This window comes from Uloborus diversus, unplaced genomic scaffold (genome assembly GCF_026930045.1).
Source record: "Uloborus diversus isolate 005 unplaced genomic scaffold, Udiv.v.3.1 scaffold_655, whole genome shotgun sequence".
NCBI classification, from domain to species: Eukaryota; Metazoa; Arthropoda; class Arachnida; order Araneae; family Uloboridae; genus Uloborus; species Uloborus diversus.
The window spans coordinates 38,652-60,290 of NW_026558852.1; the positions used below are offsets into that span (position 1 = coordinate 38,652).

At 34.7% G+C, this 21,639-nt stretch overlaps 1 protein-coding gene across 1 annotated transcript in view; it reads left to right on the forward strand.

Annotated features, from left to right (window-relative positions):
- Positions 1-21,639, forward strand: part of LOC129233722 (serine/arginine repetitive matrix protein 4-like) — a 45,341-nt gene that overhangs the window by 17,611 nt on the left and 6,091 nt on the right. The window contains exons 3-5 of the mRNA XM_054867700.1: positions 2,449-2,610; positions 14,794-15,003; positions 20,346-20,650. Coding sequence (XP_054723675.1) covers positions 2,449-2,610; positions 14,794-15,003; positions 20,346-20,650 — 677 coding nt within the window. The remainder of the gene's footprint in view (positions 1-2,448; positions 2,611-14,793; positions 15,004-20,345; positions 20,651-21,639) is intronic.

Here is a 21,639-nt window from a genome sequence, read left to right on the forward strand (position 1 = left end):
ATCAACAGATGAAAGGAAACGAGTTTCAGTACAAATCAAAACCAGGAACTGATTATGTCCTATGCACATTGCACATGTTCTGAGCGTCGTCATTTAGGGGGACAAACTTTGTTTATAATCACTGCTGTAAAAGTCATTTTTCTGTGAATTTCTCGGCATTTTAATCTGGTTCAAAGTGTTAATGTGGGGAAAATTACGTTAACACTTTGAACAACATCAGGGACATAGAACCTAGTCTTTTTTTTTTTTTTGGCCATTTGTGCCCTTTTCGAGTTTTCTAGGAACCTTACCAGTTGGTGGAAGCTTATCAAAGCCAAATTTAGCTCCATGCCGCCCCTAGATAAATTTGAAATCTTCCGCCGCCTCTCCCACCCCCTAAAAAAATCAAAAATTCCTTGATTCAAAAAAAAAAAAAAAAAAAAAACGTTTCTCCGAAATTTAAACAGTCAAGCTTATGAAGAAATGATGACGCTTTACATTCAGGGGTACCCCGTTGGGAGGTCACTGTGACCTCCCAAATATTCCTTATCTGGCAAACTCTGCTGACGAGTCGGTAAATTTAGAGTTAACATAGCAACATTGAGACTCTTCTTCTTTTTAAAAAATTCTAAAACTGTTTTTTAATGACGCCTAATGCTCCTTCACTTTAGCGGTTGTGTATGTATGATAAGCGTGCATGCTCATATTTCAAACTTTAGTATGGCACTAAAAATGTAAGTAAAACTCCAAATTGAGGCAGTGAGAAGCAAAGTGGACATTTTCAAATTTTGAGTAAAACGTGTATAAAGATTACGTCCTAGGTAGGCTTTCATTAATTTTATTTCTAAATCCTGCTGTACAGCAGCACCTACCAGGGCTACTAGTACTATCTTTTGCCCCAAGACAGAGTCGAGGTTCACCTACCATTTGTACCTGTTATCTCCAAATTTTTAATTTTGCCACTTGCATCCCGTTGCTTCTCACTACCTCAATTTAAGTGCGACTTCTGGTCAAAAGCAATGTCACCTGCTTTTCGTCAATCGACACCCACTTTTCGTCTTCACACTTATTGTTTTACACTAATCTATTTCCGTGCTTGAAAAATATTTCATTTTCATACGATGTGTGAAAAGAAACATTTTCAAATAACAAGAAAAATATGTCACTATAGAAAGTGAAAGAATTCTAACATTTCACTTTCAAGAATAATAATTTAAAATCATTTATGGTTAATGAAAACATTGCCGCCTCTGAAAATTTGCCGCCCTAGGCAGCTGCTTACTCTGCCTATTGAGAAATTTAGCCCTAAAGCTTATATGTGTTCAACTAACATTGACATGTTCAATAGGTGTACTTGTAGGCTGGGGCGCCCCGATTGGAGGTCACGAGAGATCACTTTTACCAGCAATAATTGTTTTATTTGGCGAAATTTGGAGCTCTACGTGACAAAATTTTCATCATCTGTTGATATTTGAAGCTCTATTTGGCAAAAATATCATCATTTTGCGAAATTTGGAATTCCATTCGGCAAATTGAGAATTTCCGCCCTCCCAAAAATTTAAGTTCTAAACGCCCCTGCTTGAAGGTACGGTACATTAGTGTTATTTTTAGGTTTGTGTGTAAAAAAGGAACATTTACTGTAGGGTTTTAGCCAGTCAAGTGAAAAAGAGGAGAATGAATACGGGAGAGTGATCTTTGAGATTTCGCTCGTGCTGCTTTTTGCCCAACTGCCGAGTTCACTGTTGCCTTTTAATGCAAAAATGATCCGAACTTTTTCTCAACTGACAGCTTTCATGAGCTCAGAATGTAATCCAACAGAGAATCAATGGCTCGTGAAATCGCACAGATGTAGTTGCAGCCCAAACAGTACTTTGCAATGGATACCGGCCCACGTAGACACCTTCAGTAATAAAGGGGCTGGTAATGTACCGAAAGAGGCCCGAAATTCCATACAACTTTCCAATAGCATAACCCCGGCTGCAGAATTTTCATTAGCAATCTGCGGTGCTGATTGAAAATCCAAAAATGTACTGCGGGATAATCTGACATTAAGTTAATTGTAAAATCTAAATTGCCTCCGAGAAATGATTAAAAATAAGAGGCTAAATTTAAAAAGCACAAGTACATGCTCGATGTAGATTACATCCCAGAAAATACGCAACACATTTTCATTCCCCGAAATTCAAGATATTTTTTTCTCTAAAAAAGTGTTTAGGCTTTTTTTTCCTTCCCCAACTAAGAAATAGTCTGAAAACTTTCTCAAGAATCTACGTCAAAAAGGCATCTTAACAAAGTATCAAGAAACTCAAATCAATGCATAAGTTTTCTTGATAAGACACCCACGTCCATAAAATCAAGCCAAATATCACTTCTGAAGCAAAGTAACCAACAAAAGTACTCTCGAGTTAAAATTGTTGCAAAGAGCAGTCCATTCGCAAACCATGTGTAACCACTATCTTTGTGTTTCAGCACAAGACAACGGGAGATGATGCCCCAGGTGATGGATACGTGATGATTCCTGGTTCAGCGAAGGTGATAAGTGAGAAGACGGAGAGCAACCAGACTATGACAGAGACCAGAGAAGAGAACAGGCAAATGCACGACGAACACATCCGAGATCTGTCGGGGGAGGTAAGTGTTGCACAATGCTGTTAATTTCTGATTTCCTAATTATACAATACTGGTGGTGTGGTGGTACAAGTTTTGGTGAGCACTTTGATAAATCGAGAGCGCACCGATGGGAAGTCACGGGAGGTTACAGTGGCCTCCTCAAAATTTCCTTATCCTTATATGAATAGATTTTAGCGATGTGTTGTTCATGAACGATCGGGTTTCAGTGACCAACTCCAAAAACTGAAGTGTACAATACGATGTTTTAAAAAACTTTGTTGAGTCAACTTTTCTTCTAATAATCCGAATTTATTCGAGCAGCTGCTTCACAACGCTGTTGAAACTGAGGAGAGTAGACCCTCAACTTGTTTACTTGTGTGTGCAGCAAACGTTTGGCAATGTTCCGATTAGTTGAATCAACTGAAAAGTTGATTACACTCATCGGGATGAGAATAGTAGCCGTACATGTGCCTGGCGAGGCACACCAGGCACAGTTGATTGTCGTGTAAAGGATGACAGGCGATTTCTTCACTTTTTTTACCTGGTTAAACTTCTTAATAACCGCCTGTTCGAAAGTTGACTTAATTAAGTTGTCTCGTATGAAGAAGGCCTTAAGAAGTTTGAAATTGAAGTGCCTTGCCTTAATATTGCTATATTTTATTTCTCTCTGTTTATATTTGCCTTAGCCAGTGGTGTCGCTAAGGGGGTGGGGCGGAGAGGTCGGTCCACGCCAGGTGTCACCCATCTGGGGGGAGGGGGATGACACATATGTTTGAACAATATAAATACTTTAATTCAAAACATTTCCCCCAATATTTTAAGTAACCTCGAACCTATTCAAGCCCTAACATTCTTTAGAGAGACTTAAGATAGCCTAGAATGCCTTTTAAGATTATAAATTGGAAAAATTTCCCGGAGTGAGCCCTCGAACCTCTACTCCCCGCAGCATCACCAAAGTTCGTATAAAGCTGCGTCTTAAGAGCTCCAATTTCGAAAAATTTCCGGCGGACTTACCCCGAACCTCCCTTTTCTAACATTCTTGGAGACTGTATGAATTTCATGTTTTCTGGAAAACATTAAAAACATTTTTTTTTTCTCTTTTCCGATTGTAGGGAAGGGAGGGGGAAGACAGCACAAGTTAACGACCGGGTGTTACCCATGCTAGGTACGCCACTGTCCTTAGCACCATAAAAACTTCTGATCCATAAGTAAACATTTCACAGTTTCAGGGGGAAAATATATTCTTTCAATCTTTCATTGCCGTTCAATTTTTTTCTTTCAAACGTTCCCTTTTATCCCAAAGTTGTTTTGAAAAGAACTCCAACTTAAAAGAACTATGAAAATTTTAAAAATACCCTAAGAAATAATTTGTAAGCACAGTAGCATCAGTTTGGGTAGATTTATCAGTATTCTAATTTTTCCGAAAATCATATTGATAGATCGAATTTTTTCTAGTAAACTTGGTAATACATTAAATTTCAATGAAAAAAGCGTCTATAAAGTTAGGCAAATTTCAAGATATTTATGCATTAGTAGACCCTTGCTATACGTAAAAGTTACGTTCTACGAAAATGCCGCGTAAATCAAAACGCGTAAATTTAGATTAAAAAGTAGTGTTAGAGTAGGAGCTAGGTTCCTAAGATTTAATTAAAAAAAAAACATTATTTTAGTGATTGATCAATAAATAATTAATTTAATGTGTACTTATTTCAATACATATGCACAACGAGTATAAAGAAAACTTAAACTTAGTGTTTATGAAAAAGAACTGGTTGTGTTGGTTCCTTAGAAGTCATTATTTTTCTTTGTAATTCTTTATAGAGCATTAACTTATCCATGATCACTTGTGTTATAACGGGATCTTCCTTCACTAACAAATCAGAAAGATCATTTCCCATTGTCGAGGAATGGCTCAAAACTTTCTATGTGAAAAATTTTGTAATCGATGTCGGTAACCCCGTGACCAGAATTGTTCACATGTACCGACACATGCGAACAATTGAACACATTTTTAAAAAATACCATATAAAATAAAGAAATATGTTTTTAAAAAGTCTGTAAAAACTCCATGGCACAAGGAAAAGATTATTCAATCATGGGGGCACTTGTACTCTGATAAATTGATAATGTTTTTTGAAAAATAAAGTAATGAAAAAAATTAGTCACCTTTTCGCCCCTTTCTCCGAGTAATAAATTTAAATTTTCATCATTACCCATTCACCAATGCACAACTGTATCATTATTCGTCATAATAACCTTTCATTATTAACGTAAAACGAATTAGTTGCATTAACCATAAACAATATAAAAAAACCTTATTATGCTTGATGAAGAATAACTTTTAAATAGAATAATTGGGCATTTATACCCACTCTTTAAAATATTTGTTTCTTACTTTCGTTATAGTCAAACTAAAGTAAATCAGAAAGAAAAGCTTCAGCTTTGCGGTTAAGAGAAAATATTATATTTTATTATTCACACATGAAACGCGTTTAGGTTTTCTTTTGAATCATTAATGGTTAGTTATTTGCTTTCAGGGAAATTCAACCCACACACTTTTTCTTCATTCCTCGCTTTTATATTTCTGAAAGTGAACGTTAATACGCAAAACTTAATGGCCCTTGATAAAAGCAGTCATAAAATGGCTGCATGGAATTTCCGTTCTCTTTTGTTACCCGGTGAATTACAGATCCGATTTCTCACGAAAATGGCCCAACAAAACAATTCTCGCTGTCCCGGCCACACAGAGATTCACGAACTCCTAAATGACTGTAATGGAAAACATTTATTAAAAGGGACTTAGGAAAACAATAGTCATTGACGAGGCAGTTTATTCTTCGGGTTACGAAACGATAGCTGACGGATGGAATAAAATGGCGATTGAGTCCATGAATGATCTCGGCTGGACTGCAACGGTTGTTCGATTGCGAAAGTGTTAAAAAGTAACAAAGCATATCAATTTGAAGTTTTTCCTGCTCCAGAAGATATAACTTCTTTAACATGTGGGGAAACCAAACTCGAATCTTAGCCGGAGGAACTAAAAATGCCTTTACAGTAATGAACAGAACTGACGGGCCCCATCGACCACAGGGCGAGTAAATGAAGAAAAAAAGGGAACTAAATGAGAAAAGAATGGCGACTGAAATGGTCACAGGTTGAGTATATGAAAAAAATGGGAACTGAATAAAAATAATGGTGACTAAACCGGCCACAGGGCAAGAAAATGAAAAAAAAAAATGTGAACTAAATCAAAAGAAAGTCTACTAAATCCGCAATGTTTCTTATGGAATACGTATGCTATTGCATGCTATAAGAAACGAAACATTTTAACAGATCTTTTAGCACAAAAACAACTCAATTTAGTCAGTCATTATTTCGTCAGTAGTAGGGATTGCAACATCGGACCAAAAATTCAAAACCGGTATTCGGTATTTTTAAAACATGATACCGGAATACCAGTATTAATACCAGTATTTGATAGTTCTCAAAAAATGCTTTAAAACACATTGTTTCGTTACCAAATTTCATAATTGTGTACAAAAATTGTATTATTTATGAAAACGTATTGTGAATAAATATAAAATGAAAGAACAAATGTCATAATAAAAAATCAATAATAGGAAAAAACATAATGCATCTATTGAATTGTCTCTGAGCCTGGAACTCATTTTAGTGCTCAACTTTTCTACAGTTGAAAATACTCTTTCTGATTTCACGCAGGTCGATGGTACTGTTAACCATGCGCAATGCATCTCCTACATACCATACAAAATTGTCTAGAAGTCCTTCATCTTCAAATAATTCAGTCTTTTTCGTGTTATTTTTGGATAAATCGTTTTGTGTGTTTCTTTTGTATTGTACATATTATTATTATTATTATTACTACATATTTTTGAATTTATAGCCAATTGTAATTTCTTTCCGAGAGACGATACTTTTCCAATACTAATATCATTTTCTCTTGAGCATGAGAGGTTTGTGTTTGCTTTTTATTAGCCCTTTGGTTTGAAATTTACGATAAACTTGATTAAATTTGATCTTGTTAGCTTCTCTTATTCGTTTTCGCATTCTTTTCCATTATAACTATGTAAATGTCTGAAAATATGTTTCAATTGATTATGCTTTACCTCTATGAAAATTTTTTAGGCATTACATAATTTCTCAATATTATCTTGCCAAATATAAAGCCAAATAGCGAGACAGGACAACAAACCAATACTGGTGACAACAAATTGCAATTTGTTATGCGAACAAGAATAAGTTTTCGTCAAAATTTAGTATAGTTCAAACAAATGTATTTTTTTAAAAAAATAATAAAGTATTACTGCAATTGATGTTTGGAATAAATTGTTTGTAGGACAAATGCGTTCAAAATTACAATCGAAACTAATTTTCACAAAAAGGAAAGTGAGTGATCAGAGAAAACTATAAAAAAAAAGCATGCTATCCAAAAGCCTATGAAAATGCGATTTATCTCGCCATTTAGTAATGACAATATCATTTTGAAATCTTTCCGCTTTCCGCTACTTTTGTTTAGTGATATTCTATTAGTTCGGGCTTTTGAAACCAAATTTTTACATCAATAGATTGATTTTGGTTCTGTATCATTGAAAAAGATATGCCATATCCTCATTCATATAATACCCAATGATCGAGTAATGCTGCCGTCATCAACAATGAAACTCGCACCACGCCATGATAATTGGATAATTGACATGCTGGGAAATGCTTTAAAATGAAAACAGGGCTGAACTGGATCTGGTAACTTAACTGTTTTACTGGTAAGATTTTAGAAGAATGAAGAAACTTAAAAATGGTCAACAAAGAACGCTATCTACTGGAATTTAGGGTTCATCCACTGGATTTAGGGCTAAAATTTCAACTATCAAAAATCTCTAAACAGGCAATTTCTTCGTTCAAATGTAGTAGCAATTTTCACCCCTCATACCTGGGAGACTTTCTAGTTTAAAATATAAATGGGTATTTAACAAGTTAAATTTAAAATTCTTTAATTGAAAATATTTATTATTTTCAGCTAATACCGAAAATACCAGTAAATTTACCTCAGCAAATACCGGTATTTGGTATACCGGTATAGCAATCACTAATCAGCAGTGTCAGTACAGTCGAGTCCCGACTTACGCGAGGGATGCGTTCCAAGACCACTCGCGTAAGTTGAAATTTCGCGTTGTGGAAAAGGGTATGTGTAAAAACTTTTATAAACATACCCAATCATTTTAGACACTTGTAAGCACCACCTCAAACTGTTAAAAAAACATTTCTTAACTATATATTACTGTTTCTTACATAAAAAAACTGAGTTTTTATTTGTATTTTAAAAAAAAATAACGTTTTATTCCACAGAAAATACAAAATAAATGATTAATGGGAAAGAAAGACATAAAATAAGCCACTACGGTACGTACAGTATGTAGTAAGAAAAACAAATGCGCTATAGTTGTAATGTACAGTAGATCCAGTAATGATAATTGTAACTTAAGAAAATTAAAGTGTATACTGTGTGATTAAACCGGTATACTTATATATAGTTAAACTAGCAACAATACCCGGCGTTGCCTGGGTCAGTAATAATTATTAGAAAAAATCGTTAATTGCTTTTGTTTTCTGTTCTAAGTGAAAGAATTTAAAACACATCTTTTTGACGTGACTAAAAATCGAGTTTCTTCCTTACCCATAAAACTAAAATAGCAATAAGTATAAAGAACAAAGTAGTATTGATTTAGAAACGAAAGCACTATATTTAAGCATATACGAATTTAAAAAACATGAAATTAATCTTCTCATGTTTAAAAAGATTAATCTGTTGATACTTTTTTTTAACATGGAGTCTAAAACCTTCTCTGTATGGCTAATGAAGTACGAAGTGATTAAAAAAAAGTAGCTGCGCTCGTAATCCCCTTATACTTGCTTTAGTTATTTTGGGAAATTTCAATCATTGTGGCTCTTGGTGCGATTTTACCGAATTTGCGAAAGTCGTTTCAGGGTACCTTCGATGATGCTTCCCCATTCTTTCCTTACTTTGTAAAACGATATGATATTAATTTTCGTTACAGAGATATCGTCGCCAGATGCTGAGATATATTTGGTCACCATAAAATGGCGCTAAACAGTTTCATCCGAAATGCTACCAAAATAAGTAATAAAATTTGGTGATTGTTTGAAATTGTGCAAAAATGAAAATTAATGGAAGCTTTTGTGCTGTTTATGGATTTGTCTAATTTAGTTGCTGGATTATTTAACACAGTAAAAAAAGTCTTTTGAAAATTCTTTGATTGGCGATATTTTGTTTAAATGGTGAAAGCTGAGAAACATTATGACGTAGTCTTCGGCTTCAAAAACAGCAACGTTGAAAAAACTGCCAAATGCATCAGCTACGGAAATCTTTCTGCAAAAATTTTGGCGATCTGCTGGTTGTTTGGATAATGAGTAAGTGTTCAATCAGCATAAATAATAATAAAAACCATTAATTACATTAAAGTTCCGTTTAAATGGAAAATCATCAGCCAAATCAGGTATTATTTGCCAATCTTGTGCAAAAATCTTACTTCAAGATTTGACTTGAGAAAAGCCTTGAACAATCACGAAAAGCAAAGAAAGTCAACAATACAACAAATGTCGCTATCGACTGGGAGTTGAGATGATACACCAAATACTGTATTGAGTTGAGGAAAGCCTTCGAACATGGATCTAAAAAGCTCATACCTCATTTTCTATTCTACTTAGAAATTCCGAACAGGTGCCATCTTCAGCAGAAAAATCAGAGCTTTCGATGGACATATAATGTAAATATGTGCAAGTATTTTTTCATCCCAATATTAGAGAATTTATACAAAAATTGTGTTTTATTGCCCCCCTAAGGGGGTTTTGCCCCCCATAACGGGACGAAAACTACCCTATGTGTTATTCTGATGCATAAGCTATATTATTGTAAAGTTTCATCAAAATCCGTTCAGTAGTTTTTGCGTGAAAGAGTAACAAACATCCATACATCCATACAGACAAACTTTCGCATATATAATATTAGTAAGATACACAATACAGTTGCTTCATTAATTCTGTTATAACGTTTCCCATCTTTGACAAAACCCCTCTTAATGATTTCTTAAATTCATAATACGAGAGCAGCTTCCATTTTCATAATTTTTGCATTTTGCTTAGATACTACTCGGTAAACTTTTACGAATTTCCTGTTTTTGACTTTTAATTGTACAAATGGTAGATTCCCTCAATTCTAATTGTCGTGGTGTCATCGACGCATTTTAAAGTTGTTCAAGCATATAATCTTTAGCTTTTCTTCAATTGTCAGAAACTTTCTCTTTTTCTTTCAATCTTCACAAATATTAGATGAAACAGCGCTCTTAGGTGTTGTTATACTTCATCAACTTTCGCATTTAGAATGAAAAAAATAAATGGAAAATGAGGAGTAGTTATTTGTATAAGCGACGGTGTGGGAAATTCCGCTCTCAGTGATGTTAAAGGGATGAAGCTCCATTCACGGGAAAAGACAAATTTAGCAGCCAACAACAAAGCCGATACTTACACACCACAATTTCCTTCCGAAAATTTTCGTGTTGCGCCTGGAATTCGCGTTAGGTCTGAAATTCTTCACTGGTGAAAAAATCGCGTTATAGCCATTTCGCGTAAGTCGGATCGCGTTGTAGTGGGAGTCGACTGTAATCGCTTCTCTCAAAACTATGCACGAAGCAAATAGTTTTTGTTTTGAGAGAAAGAAAATGTAAAAGGAAGCAGTTGATTTTACGTGGAATTTTCAACATCATTTACTCTTCAACGAGTGTTTACACGAATGGAAGGAAAATGTGCGAAATGAGCTTTCACAATGTCTAAAGAATTCTAAACAGGAAAACATATTTGTTTGCTAAATGGCTTACAATGATCTTATGAGCAAATACACTCGATTTCAGTCTTGCATCTCTAATCTATGATGTGAGTTTAATGAACGAACGACCGTTTCAGGAATGTTGTTCGAAGTTATAATGATGTGTATGTAGAATACTTTTTTTTCTTCTGTAGGTCAGAACAAACGTGCTGATGTGTGAATCACATGACTTCCTTTTACTCCAATTTAATGTCATTTCCCCATTATTGGAAATTTTAATGTGATTCAATTGTTTACTTTCTAAATATCACCAACAATGGCCAAATTAAAACCAAAGTTAAAATTTAAAAAAAAAATCGACAAAACTTGGCGATTAAAAGACTGGCGATATATCGCCAAGTGTCCGCCAAATTATAACACCACTCTAGTTTACATCGAAATTAACAATGATTTCCCCCAAAAAAGGGGCAAAAGACCCCATAGGAACATCCGAATGCAATCAAAAGAGAAGGTGCACAACTAGGCGCCACTAGGAGTCTACGTACCAAATTTCAACGTTCTAGGACATACCGTTTTTGAGTTATACGAGATACATAAACACATACGCAAATACATACGTACATACGGACATCACGAGAAAATTCGTTGTAATTAACTCGGGGATCGTCAAAAGGGATATTTCGGGTGTCTGTAGGTTTCTGGGCATATATCCACGTGTGATCGGGTCGGAAAAAAAACTCAACATTCATTTGGGGGTGAGAAAAATGGAAATTAAGGCCGATTTTTGAGTGAAAATTTTTTCGCAAAAACAATACTTCCTTTATTATAAAAGGAAGTAAAAAGGACCTGCACAATCGCATTTTCTTGATACGAAGTTTCCAGCTGCATTTTAGACTTTTCACCCATTTTGTGGCTTCAGATGTAACTAGCATAACTGGTAGATGCTGCTACGCAGCAGGCAACGTTTCAATGAAAGTCTACCTGGAATTTGATCTTTGCACACGTTTGACTCAAAATTTTAAAAGTCGACTTATTAATTTTAATATTACACTGCATCATTTATATTGTTTATTACTATCAAACTAGTACTTAAAGCTGTCAGGGGTGCCCCGAATTTAAATTTTTAGGAGGGCTGAAATTCTCAAATTGCCGAATAAGACTCCTAATTTTGCCGAATGACGGTAATTTTGCCAATGGAAACTCCAAATTTGTCCAAATGATGATAATTTTGGTAAGCAGAACTCCTGATATTGCCGAATTATGATACTGATGAAGGAAAGCACCCGAATTGTTGTAATTTGACGACGTTCTCGCTGCTGTTACTAATTTAATGCCAAAAAAAATATCATAAAAAATGATAAAATAAAACAAAATCTATATCAGAGAATAAAATTAGCAAATGTCAACGCTACAGCATCCGGGTTTGAGCGCTTCTCACGAAGAATATCAATATAATTTCAACAACACAGCGGTTTGAGAAAATTTGCAGTCAAAAACAAGCCTTCTCAGCACATTAAGAATGAATTATTATTTTAATTCTCTTAATTTTGTAGGAGTTGAAGTAGTAAAATTATCCATACTCATATCATTTATCATCAAATTTAGTAATAAACATATGTTTTGAACTGTTTCATACAAAATTTCGAGCTTTTTTATCCCATTAAATAATTGTTACTACAGGATGAAATTCAAGATATTGGATTGTTACAAAAACTGATGTGGATGGGGGAGGGGGGGGGGCAAAACAATGTCGTTATGAAGAAAGAGGATCATGGACATACAACGTTTGTTAGCCCACTGACTTAAAGGTAACTGCCCTTTGATTAAGCAGTGCTTGCAGGAATGCCCCAAACTTAAATTTTTGGGAGGGTAGAAATTCTCAATTTGCCGAATGGAACTCCAAATTTTGCCTAATTGTTAGACAAAATTTGCTCAATAAGGAAATTTTTGGAAGGTCACATTGGCTTCCTGTGACCTTCCATTAGGGCTCCCTGGGTAACTTTATTCACGCACAGATTGCAACTTTCAATGCCGCAATTTTCATCGTAATTATACTTTTTCTCCCCTTTCAAGCTTAAACGCATAGATTTAGAAAACTCTTTACAGCAAAATATCGGCATTCCAAAGACATCAACCGATGTTTTAGCAAAAGCATCGATCTTTAAAAAACATTGCATCCCTAATAAGCCTTACAATCAAATGAGAAATACAACAAACTACCGAAAACTGGCTTAAGCAGAAAACAGTTTCGTATCTAAAAATACCCGTTAGTACTTCTTTTGTTGGTCCAACAGTGCACAGAATCTGAAATCGATGCATCATAATTTGTAAGTATAATTTCAGAGCTCAGTGGTCCACTACACAGTACGAAGTTGTATAACAAACATACGCAAACAAACTTTTTCTTCTTTTTCAATTCAAGTCGCAAAGTTTAGTCTAGTGTTCATGGCTTGAATGCCTCAGTTGATTCGGACGCAACCAGGTTTGACCCTATCAAGGCGTTTTTTCTCCTTCTGGTACTTCTCCGTTAAAAATTCAACATTTTGTGACGAAAACATTAAACAACCTCGCTATAAATATTTTTGTTTTACTGCAGTGAATGCAGTTGGAGTGCAAAAACTATTTCAAAAAAAAAAAAAAAAAGTCAAATGCAGCCTCAAGATAAGTTTTATTGTTCCGAACGCTAACAGTTGCTATCGAGACGGTAAACAAGGGAAACTTTTCCCATGAGTTCAAAAAACTTCTCAATGGAAGCCAGCATACGGTTTGCCCTTTTGCACACGTTTACTAAAACCTTAAAAGAGTGCTTGCATCCCTTTGCTTCCTCGCTACCTCAATTTATTTCATTTGGCTTGAATTTGCAACAGGCATTCCAAATAACGAATGAAAATGATCAGTTGTTTTGAAAGGCTCCAAACTATATATAGTCTGTATTTTAAGTAATGATAATAAATCCACAAAGCAAAATGTTTTACAGATATCGCTAAAAAACTTCAGAAGTCTTCAAAAAAATGCTCCTTAAAGGGGCACCCCAAATCAAAACATTTTTGGGATTATCTTTATAACGATTAGAAACCTGATTGAAGATATTTGAATGTCCTATGGTATCAAGAAGTTCTGCAAAAAGTTTTAAAACTACTGTTAGAACATCCGGTACTTTTCGGTTATAGGACCTACAATCGTTTTCCCACAAATTTGGAACATTTTCAAAAATTCAGCAACCAGTTTCCACCACAGATTATTTACTTGTCAACGGAATTTTTAATGTTTTACTTAGCAGAATATTTTAGATTTTAATGGAACTTCTCATGTAATTCATTGACCTTTTTTGTTTTCAATTTGCGCATTGTTCAACTTTTTAACTGCTCGGTTTAAATAAGTAGGGTACTTTTAATTTGAAGGAAACTGTTCAGATTATTTAATAATTAACTTAAAGGGAAGTCAGTACCCTAAATACTTTCAAAAGTTCGATTTTTTGATTTTTATATATTTTGAAACTCCATTTCAATACCTTTTTAATGATACCAACTTCTTGATCGTGCTCATATTAAAAGTAAGTGAAAATAAGCTTTAAAAAAATGCAAACCTATTTTGATGAGGTATGATTTTCCCCTTTAAATTGTAATATCTCGAAATGATATTTTTGAAACTAAATGTTCCTTTTTCTCCGAAACTAAATTGTGTTAGTCCTTGAAATTTTTACCACCTATTTCATACTTCCAATTGTATACACTGATGTAAAGTTTTTCTCATATTCGAAAAATATTTTTTTATAGAGCTGATTTCGTGTTGCAAAATGGCATTTTTTGAAAAAAAAAAAAAACACACAGTGTCTTACACATTAGAATTTTTTTTAAACTGAGCTTTCTTTCTGTAAAATTTTACTTCAGTATAAAGAAAGAGTATATTTAAGGTACAGAAAAAATTTCATAATTTTATCTTTAATAGATTTTCAGAAAAAGATACATGAATCTGTGCAAATTAACATTGACGGTATAGGGGGTACTGACTCCCCTTAATGTTTTTTTTTTTTTTTTTTTCAAAAATCCAATAAAAACACAGATTAATGAATGGTATTGCCGAACAAAAGTTTCTCTATAACTTTGACCAAACATGGCGGCAAATATCAGGCTTGCCCTTTAGTTGTCAAATGTGGCCAAGTTGGCGCATTTCAAAAAATCTTAATTTTTTTTTTCAAAAGAAAATAAGGGCCAATATGAAAATTACGGCGTAGTGCTTATAATGAATGGATACGTAACTGACAAACCATAGACCTGTTTGCACATTTTCGTACCATTCATTCTCTTTAAATCACCGTGCGAAATTACGCAAATTTCTTTTTTCAGGAGATCCATCAACGCACAATAATTTCTCCTGATGACCCAAGCTTTGGAAATTCCATTGGGGAATTTCCCGGAAAATTGACCCACTTCTCCAGTCGGTCTCAGAAGATTGTGGACAAAGACGAGGTGAAGGAAATATCGGAATTGAAAGATGGTGAAGTCACCACCGAAACCACTCGGACTCACCACCATGAGGAGGCTTACGACGATGAAGTGAGTATTACGATATTTTCAATTTTAACAAGGTCCTTTCATCTTAAAAACCATTTGTGGAAGGAGAACTAAAGGCGCATTCAAAGTTGTCAGCAAAAATAATTTATTTGACTAGCATATAACTTTTATTTATATGCTAGTGGTACCTGCACGGCTTTGCCCGTAGTTGAAAATTAATAGGTCATTTGGTTCGCCTGTAGAAGTAATGGATGACGAACTTCTCGTCAATTTGCAATGTTCATTTGCTCGCCAATGTTACGGTTCCACGTTATGATAATTTCGTAATTTACTCTTCCACGTTGTGATAATTTGCTCGGTAAAATTTTCTTAAAAATTGGAATAGAAAAAGAACAAAATCAAATTTTCGAAAAATCGCTTCGAGGTGCACACCGCCATGCTACAAACTAACTTTGTGCTAAATTTAATGAAAATCGGTCGAATGGTCTAGGCGCTGTGCGCGTCACTGAGATCCAAACAGAGATCCCGATATCCAGACAGAGAGACTTTCAGCTTTATTATTAGAAAAGATTAATTTATGGAATAACAAACCCTTTAGCTTTCCTTTAAAAATTTCTAGTACAGAACTATTGCTAAATTAAGGAAAGGCACAGTTAGTTATGTATAATGTCATATTATGTATGCAATCTTGTGAAAGGCTTGGGATGGTATCCACCGTCCGATTTGAGCCAACATCAGACACTCGTGCCACAGATTCAAGTCCTTTTCAAGCAATAAGAAGGCTTTAATCGGTGATTCGGGTGTCTGACATTGTTCGACTAATGAATATGAACATTGCGGAGATGAAGTAAATGCTGTAGTACTTTTCTGTATACTTAAGTATTTGCTGTCGTCAGTGTAGCTGCCTACTAATTTAATTTTCAAAAAATTGAAAAATAGAGGAAAGTACTTTGAAAAAATGCAAGCTTTAGCACCTAATGTAGTATTTAGTAGTACAATTTGTTGTATCTAGTGTTAAATAATGGGGAAACAACTATTCTAAATCATCATGAACGCAAACCCATGAATTTGGGCAAACACCTTCAGAGCACATAAGGGGTTCAGTTAGTAACCCCACCACTTCTTCAAAAACATATGCAAGAAAAAAGTCAAACACGTTTACTATTAATTACAATTTCAATGTTGAAATTCTCGAATGATTCATTAATTCACTATTCAACATTATTATCATTAACGCAAATCTCTTCGTCTGAAATCACTAAGATTTAAATTTATGATCTTTCGCCACGAAAGAATTTTTGAGTAGTTGCCAAGTGCAGGGAATAGCTTCATTTTGAATGAAGACAGTGGTCAATACTCTGTAAGAATGATTTGCTAATAAACGAGTTCGTCGTACCGTGCAGCCATGACAATGCATCTTTTTCACGCGAATAGTGTATTTGTTTAACAGTGGAAAATGAAATTATTAATATGTAGTCGAGTAATCATGGTTCAGTACTCAATGTGAGGATGAATTTGCTGAGTGTTTAAAGTTACCGGTTGATGCAAAAATCCGCAACCATTTTTTTCCATAACACTCCATGATAACCTTTCTTGTTAACAGAACGTAAAAATGCAGTTAAAGTAGTTATAAAATGAAACTTCTGCCCGCGTAGCTCGTAATCATAGGCTCGAATCATTTTCAAATGACAAACGTTCAAATCATTGAGAAGGAATTCTAATGGAGGGAGCCATAGCAAATGTCTCAGTGAAATAAGCTTGGGATCCAATGTTTCCCAGGTCAGGTGACTTTTTTGGCTGGGAAGTTGTCGTGTTTTGGCACGCAATCGCTCTTTTGGCATTAAATATTTTTCAAACGACGCGACGGCGCTTATTATGAAGTCGGGGCTACAAATCAGAGCAACTCTGGCTCCAACTCCTTTACCGCATAATAATAAATAAATAAATAAATAACGAATACAAATACAGGCCTATCATTCAAACTCCCTCTCCCCACTTCTTTCCGGATATTAAAATATAATGTAATTGCATTTTTCATGTATTTTGATGTTTATTCCCTAAAATGACGGGCATGTACAAATAGTGTAAAGTGTTCTGTTATTGACTGAAAATTTATGGATTCATATGTATTGTAATCAATGTTTTGAAATGATTTCATACGCAGGCATACTAGTATTTAAATTGAAGCATAAAAATAGCAAATCTTTATTCTTGCGCATCTGCTGTTCATAGGAGCTTGGCGAGAAAACACTCGCCAACAAAGCAAATGTACACAAAATGCTTAAAAGCCTATAAAATAAATTACTAGTTAAATAAAAAGTGTTTTTTATGGAACTAAAATGTTATTTGCACTCAAGATATACAATGTTTTACAACTTTTACAGGTAAAATAAGTACAAAAATTTAAAAATTACAAACTACTGTGGAATATGTACTCGTTGAATGCACATAAATGTTATTTTTTCTTTATTTAGAAATAAAAAACATTCGTACATGCTAGGGAAAAGTTACTGAACCTCCTGGTGTGGCTTTTTCCTCACAGTTTACAATGCTAGAACACTGCACTATTACTATAAATCTAATTTTTCTCTTCTACAGTTAAAAGTTGTTATAATACATGGCTTCAGCTAATGAAAACTTCTTCAGCGGTTACGGTCATCTCGAAATTGCTCCCCAAGTCACATGGTACTGCTGCCGTATCGGGATAGTAGGATTACACTCTCTTCATCTATTCCTTCTCAATGGTTCAAATAGGCAACCCTTTACCTGCTACTGATTACTCAGTTTGGCGAAATTGAACCCCATTTATTGAAGCTTTCCTTTATGTCAAGGCTTAACTTTCATGGGAGCTCCGTTCTAGAACTTATTTTCAATTGTTTTGTGACTTTTTACATTTTGAGTGGAGTTCAGATTATTTACGCATTAAAATACAGTCTGAAGACTATAGGGCTCCCGCACTTTCACTAGAAATATGCCATGCTTCATGTAATAAATTGATTCACTAGATTTAAGGTCAGCTATTTTTTTCAAAATTTTTATTAATCATTCTTGGAACAAACCTTAGATATCAAAAGCTTTATTATGTTTTACTAGTTTATGCGAAAATGTTACCATCAGACGTTGAAATATTGTTAGGAATAATTTTTTTTCTGCTTGGCTTGTTTTTTTATGTGCTTAGAGAAGTTTTCAATTTGGTGAAATTGAAACCAGTAATCGAAATTTTGCCATGTAAACTAACAAGTTTATCATTTTGCTTAAAAATAAATTAAAAAAAAAAAAAAAAAAACTGGGACGATATCCTTTGAAAGAAAAAGCCTGTTCTTGTTTTACTAATTTATGTGAAAACAGTCACCATTCATCAGAAGTTCAAACAAGGATCTGAGTTTTACTGCGCATATATGTGCTTTGTCAAAAATCAACACAAAACCAAATGGTCAAAAGAAGAAAAATACGCTGTTAAACATCTCTCCACCTACTTGCGAACAAGAACAGGTGCTCTGGTAAGTGAAATATCGTGTAGGAAGTCTCTTGACAACAAGATTACGGAAATTCGACCTTGGGTTGCCCATTTGTTGCAACTGGAATTATGAAAACCAGCTTCGTAATACATCCCTAATGTCTCACCTACTTGCAAAAGGATTAGTTCTGCGTTGTAAACCAGTCCGTTTTTAATTGGTGTGTAAAATAAGGGGTGGGCAATAGTAATTTATCTTTTGAGTCATTAAAAATGAAATTGTTTGTAAAAAGGATTAAGATTCGGTTTGGGCAAGGTATACAACGGAGGGATTGCTCGTGACTATGGCTATGATCGGAACAAAAGTTGAAACGTCTGGTAATATTCTGAATTCTTTTCTAACTGGTTTACATTTTTTTCTTATTGATAAGTGGATTCGAGTAGTTTTACTTTCAAAATTATTATTTCAGACTCAAAAATTGGCATACAACTTTTTGATGCCTTGGGATACCAAAGGTCCATTCTATCCACAAATATAAAACAGACAATGCTTGTCTCTCTGTTGGTTTATGTGCTATGCCTAGAAGACCGTATACTAACAAAGGTCTTGAAATTTTGGTACAAAACTGCTATCCTTCTTAAGGACCTTTTGTCTTTATTTACCTATATAAAATCATAAGAGGAGCGGTTGGAAGTTAATTAATTAGGGCTGCTTCATTTTTGCATTGGGACTTTATAGGGACTGTTCATGGGGTGTTTTATAGATTGTTGTGAATTTTAAGGGATTACTGTTATAGAATGCTATGGCGAGAACACTTTCTGTGGGCAACGCTGCGCGGGTACTGCTAGTATCTTAATAAAACAATTTTCGTTCACTCGAAAAATAATAAAACGTTTTGTAATATTATTCTAAGATGACGTTAACAGTCAATTTATATTCAAATTGAACCCTAATTATAAACTCACCACTTATATTTACTTTTTTGGGGGGGGGGGGGGGGTGCGACTAATTGCTCATAATGAAGTAATGCTAAAAGTGTTTGCTTTTTGTAGCGTTCAGCAATACAATATAATTGACAGGATAATATATGAATGCTTTTTTTATGAAAACATGCGGCGAAACATACATATAATTCCTATCTCATGATATTGCCATCCGAATTCAATTGAAATCGAAGCCAAATCAATCACAAGAACAAACGATCATAAAATATTTATTGTTATGTAATAATGGGCAATGTAGTTCAGTTACTCTGTGCCTCTTTATAATTCTCAGAAAGCAAGAAGGAAAGCAGGGGAGTTCAAATGTTATTCAGCTATTTTTTTCTAGAGATTTATTGTTGCGGAAATGTGACTTTCCTGTCGAAGGGTTTGGTTAATGGCGTAATCTAGAAAAGACTCATTTCAGTGATTCGTTACTATTCTCAAGACTCAAGTCTTTACTGTGGATCATTCTTTCGAAAAATCATAATCATGTTTGACTCTGCTGGTTTACTCGAACTAATTTGATAATTTCATTCTCTCTCTCTCTCTCTCTCTCTCTCTATATATATATATATATATATATATATATATATATATATATATATATATATATATATATATATTATTGATTTTTAATTTATTTGTGTATAATAAATTCAGAAAGGATAGTTCATAAGTCATTTTTGAAGTGTTTTTAACATTTTTTACCCCTTGGTGTAAAATTGTGAACAAATGAGTCTTTAAAAAATAGTTGAAATGAAATAATGATTTTAAAACTTATTATACCCAATTTTAAGAAATTTTTTTAAACATTATTAATACAAATGTAACAGAGTTTATATTTAATGAGTCAAACTGACTCTCAGTTTATAGTTGAGTTAGGTCGCATTAAATTACCTATAAATTGTGAACAGAGCATGTAATTCAGATCTTGTGAATGTTACAGGTACCAGAAGAAGAAGCAGAGGAAGGAATGGTTCCCGAACGATCTGCAGAAACGTCCAGGACTATCCAGTACTACACTGACCCTCAGGAATTCCAGAACGTGTCCGATCGTTTGGAGGAAGAATCTCGTCGATCCCGGATCCTGAACCACCGTCAAAATGGCACAAGTGAGCTGCCGGCAGTCACACATCGGTGGGTGGATGATCACTTTGGAGCACAGAAGGAAATAGGGAATGATGTGAGGGGAGAGAGCACGAGAACACGATCTGGAGGAAATCGCATTACCATCGAAATGTCCCCCCACAGGTAAGTCCCCCCCCCTTTCATTACTTGAAATTAACACTTAATTGTCCAGCAGCACGTTGATGTGTTCTTTCTCCAATGTGGGTAACTGGCCGGCGACACATAGTGTTTTTTTTTTACTATCTGTAACCAGAGTAACCATCCGGAGACATATTAATGTGTTCTTTCTCTACTATCGGTAACCGCCCTTTTACATATTAATATGCTCCCAGTCACACATTTAAGCTTTCTTTCTCTACTATCGGTAACCGCTCGGTCCTTCCTGCTCTACTATCGGTTACAATTAGGACCGGAGTAAGATACTGGAAGGCCCTAGGCGAAACATTTTGTCGGGACCCTTGGCAGACAAATGTAATGAACATAAACATTCAGAAGGAACTAGTTGCTTCAGTGTTCAAATATTCCCGAAAAATATTTGTTAGGGTACAACGCATCCCACACCTGAAGTAAACAGAAATAAAGGGGGACTGCTTTCTTTTTGAGAAATAACAGACAGGAGTTGAAACACTTTTAGTCGCTTCCGGACCCAAAACGTTGGGGGACCTGCTCGGCAATCAGGCTCTGGCAACAATCAGCCTGACACTTTCGACTCGAATTAATTTCGATATCGTGCTCAATTCAGTCACGTAACAAATTTAATGTCAGATTGTTGAACCAAGGGCAATTCGGTCGACTTTATTGGCCAAAAAATGACAGAGGAAGAAGTACGACCGGCACAAGAATTGCCCTCATTGTTCGTTTTCTACTATCGGTAACCTCACAGCGACATATTAATGTGTTCCTTCTATACTATCATGACACATTCATCAATATATTGTTGGCATTCAGGTAAAAAAACAAAAAAAAAAAAAAAAAAACAAAGCATAATAAAATTGAAAAATGTGTGAGTAAAGGAAAAAAAGTCTGAAATGCAGTGCCGTGTACAGTGTATGCAGTGCACAAGACAAAAAAGGTAGTGTTCATGTACCATTTATCATACAGTACAACTTCAA